Consider the following 3,652-nt stretch of genomic DNA (forward strand, 5'->3'; position numbering starts at 1 on the left):
CGGCGGAAGCGGAAACGTGGTGTGACGTGACAAATGACGTCACGACGGCTCGGGTCTTTAATGGCTGAACAACAACAACTGTCGGCGCGAGACAAACTTTCCCAAACTTCCTCCGAGGCGAAAGAAAGTTGGAAATAGCAGATTGTTTCGCTTGTGTGACACTTTAGGCGCGTTTGTCTGTTTTTCTGTTAATCACAAATGTGGGATTACTGATGGATTCGAGGTATGACATTCCGCGGAGGGCCGCCGGTGGCAGCGCGGGATCCGCGAACTCGTCTCCCGCTTTGGGAGCTCAGTCGCGCCGCAGGAAGATGCCTCCCAGACCCGCTGATTTCAAACTGCAAATTATCATCATCGGCTCCAGGGGAGTCGGTAAAACCAGCATCATGGAGAGATTTACCGACGACACTTTCTGCGAAGCCTGCAAGTCGACCGTAGGTGAGCACAGGAGGGACGCTTGTTTTCAACTTTTTATTGACAGCGTTTAGCAGGGCTCCGTCTACTTACTGGATGAAATACACCTAAACTAACATTAACTGGACGTTTAAAACACGTTGTAGCCGATTTAACAGTTTAATGTGACTGAAGAGAGGTCATAGTGCTCGTACCAGCTAGCTAACTTAAGCTAACTGTAACGAAACACTGTTTTAGCAACTGCCTTAGCAAATAAACAATGTTGCAATGAAGCAGCAAGACAAACACGTTTTTAGGCTTGGACTGGTGTTTTTCCTGGCTGGAGCAGGTTTTGGCTTTTAAAGGCGATGTCTGACAGGGATTTTAGAGCCCAACACAGTAAGAAGGAGACTTGGTAACATGCTACTTGGAAAGCATCTGCAGCTGTCCACTAAATAGTTAATTTAATTTACTTCTGGTGAGCCTGTTTCGTTTATTGAAATTAGGGCATGAGGGAGTAAATGCCATCTCTGAACTGCCCTTTCTCATATTTCTATCAAGAGTTGACACATTCAACATTTCTTTATAAAAGACTTTATATTATTAACATTATTACTTTAATCAACCCATTAAACCCATTAAAAAATATGTATATATAAATAAGTGTACCTTGTGACAAATTGCTGCAGCATGATTATAAATGCTGCTAGTAATTCACTTAATCTTACATGATGTATCTGGAATTGGGTAAACAGTCCTGTGACCAAAACAACAGTCACAGTGTCCAATCCCAAAATAGTTGCACACAGGCAGCTGCTATGGCAGAGCTCCACTTTGTGCCCTGTCATTCCTGTGTCACAGCGTGTCACTAATCTCACCTTCCTTTGATTGCAGGGACTAAATATTGGGAGTGAACAGTTTTACAGTCACTCAGAAAGTTTTGTTTTCTAATCACAAAATCTCTTGTTATCTCAGAACATCGCTACGATTGTGCACTGCTTTGTAAAAGTGACACACACACACACACACATACACACCCCTGCCTGCCAAAGCAACACAGGAAATGCTTGTGCTTGAATGTGACCGCATGTGTTTTTTTGATTACCTCCATAGGAGTTGACTTCAAAATCAAGACAGTGGAGCTGAAAGGGAAGAAGATCAGACTACAGATTTGGTGAGTAATTGGGTAAAATAGTGCATGGTGCATTTCCTGTGTGTGTCCTGTCATCCTGCAAACTGCTCTAACATGAAAACTATTGGTGGCTTACATCTCAGCTTTGTTGTGGATGCATGCGCAAGTAAGAGTTTCTGAAAATAACCATTGCATGTTTTGTCAACCATTAACGTGCCATGGAAGATTTTTTTATCCAGAGTCTCATATTAAAAACCTGTGTATGCAGTGAGAATGTAACTTTCAACTTCAGGTGACGCAGCACATGATCATACTCAACATGTCTTTCTTTAAAGTGGCTAATAACTATACTCCAGGTTATGTCACCTACTGCAGTTGTTTAGTATTTTTCTCCTAATTTGTATTGTGTAGTTTACTATAGTACATAGCAGTTCTAAGCTCTGTATAAATCAACGATTGACCCGGACGACTGAGAATCTCCATGAAGTATGTAGTAGATGCTTAAGTGAAAACACACATGATACTTAAACATTTGCATTTGTAGTCTTTTTTTAAACACATTTCTCAGCCTAATCAAGTCAGAGAGAAAGAAACCCTAAAAATTATTACTGCAATTATTAATGGCGTCTGGTATATGGGTACACCCAATTTAGAACATTTGCTTTGTATTTCTATAAACCAGGACTGACACTAAATCCAGTTTTTCAGGTGATACTTTCTCTGCTTTTTCTGTCTGCTTTTATCTGACACGCCTGCAGGATTGATTGTTCTAGTCCGACATTAGCGCGAACACCCTTCACAGAGTTATGCTACTGTATTGTCAACAACACGCTCCTGCAAATATTTCACAATAAAAAGCCTCACGTTAACAACTGAAGAGATTTGGTTGAAAGAAAAGTCGTCAGAAGGCTTTTTGAAACAGAAACGGGTCGAGTTTAAAGTTGAGTTTAAGTGTAAATATTTATAGTTTTTAATGTCTGTGACCGATATGAACATTAAAACTGAAGTGAAAGGTGGTATAAAACACCATTTCCACTGTTTTTGCTTAAAACCACTCGTGTCACACAAAAAAGATGAGACTCTCTCGATGTGCTGCAGCTAAGCACGGTTTAAACTGTTTAAAAAAGGCGTCCAAAAAAAGGTAATAGGTTCTGCTACGTGCGTGTAGCGCTCACACAGGCAGTGTGGCCTGAGTGTCATGCAGTTAACCATTGATGTACAAAACTTAAAAATGTCAGTGAATAGTCAGTTGTATAGTAACTGGTCACAGGAAGTGTGTAGTGTAACTTGACAATCGGTCCGAATTCCCTTTTTGTTTCACCTCATTATTCTAAGATAATATTTAAGTTGTTATAAAAAATCGGAGATGTGTACTGTAATTCATGGCTTTAAATCCATCGGTCTTATTGCTCAAACAAACTGCCAGCGGCGTCACAGAGATAATGTTATTTCAGCACTTTAATTCTGTTAGGCTTCTACTTGAGTCTTGTGACTTTAACTAGACTCAAATTTCATCTTGAGAACATCTAATGTTTCCGTCCAGCGACTGGAAAAACTGATTATCATGCCACAAATTTTATTTAGGAAATATTTTGTATTATCAATCAAAAAGAAAACTCAGGCACTCTGTTGAAAAGTTAAGATGCCGTTGGTGCTGCGACGAGGTCATGACGAACCTTAAAAACGTCCCCACGCGTTTCAGCATACAAACCTTTGTCAGGGAGTCAGAAAGACTTTTTGACTATTTAATCCCAGTATATCTCTGCCCAAAGAGCGCCTCGACCAGGCTGACTTTTGAGCCCAGGAACTGCTCCTTTTCTTACATTTTAGATTTAGGAAATATTTTGTACCGACTAAGGATGCAACTGTGTGTTTTTTTTAAATATATATATTTACTGAGTTTTTAACAGGTATAAAAAGGAACATTACACACAAACAAATATTTGACTCACATAGACATTCATGTTCATGCAGGTGAAAGGTTCAGGATTCATATTGTACACGTATGTTTGGGTATATTTGTGTGTACATCTTTAAAGGAAGTGGAGAAAAAAAAGAAAAAAGGGAAAAGATAAATAGACAATGCAAAAATAAATAAATAAGTGAGAAAAATACCTATAAATAATA

At 39.3% G+C, this 3,652-nt stretch overlaps 1 protein-coding gene across 1 annotated transcript; it reads left to right on the forward strand.

Annotated features, from left to right (window-relative positions):
• Positions 1–56: 56 nt before the first annotated feature.
• Positions 57–1,580, forward strand: LOC121964831 (ras-related protein Rab-12-like). Its single transcript, XM_042515014.1, has 2 exons — positions 57–438; positions 1,507–1,580. The coding sequence occupies exons 1-2, from the start codon at positions 213–215 to the stop codon at positions 1,569–1,571; spliced, it is 291 nt and encodes a 96-aa protein (XP_042370948.1). The 5' UTR covers positions 57–212; the 3' UTR covers positions 1,572–1,580.
• Positions 1,581–3,652: the final 2,072 nt, after the last annotated feature.

The sequence above is a fragment of the Plectropomus leopardus genome, unplaced genomic scaffold (genome assembly GCF_008729295.1).
Source record: "Plectropomus leopardus isolate mb unplaced genomic scaffold, YSFRI_Pleo_2.0 unplaced_scaffold17380, whole genome shotgun sequence".
In the NCBI taxonomy this organism is placed as follows: Eukaryota; Metazoa; Chordata; class Actinopteri; order Perciformes; family Serranidae; genus Plectropomus; species Plectropomus leopardus.

What these genes read in the sequence shown, in the direction of transcription:
- LOC121964831 (XM_042515014.1), top strand. Translation starts at nt 213, where the DNA reads ATGGATTCGAGGTATGACATTCCGCGGAGGGCCGCCGGTGGCAGCGCG. An exon ending in AGCCTGCAAGTCGACCGTAG is followed by an intron (nt 439 to 1,506) that starts GTGAGCACAGGA and finishes TTACCTCCATAG; the next exon opens with GAGTTGACTTCAAAATCAAG.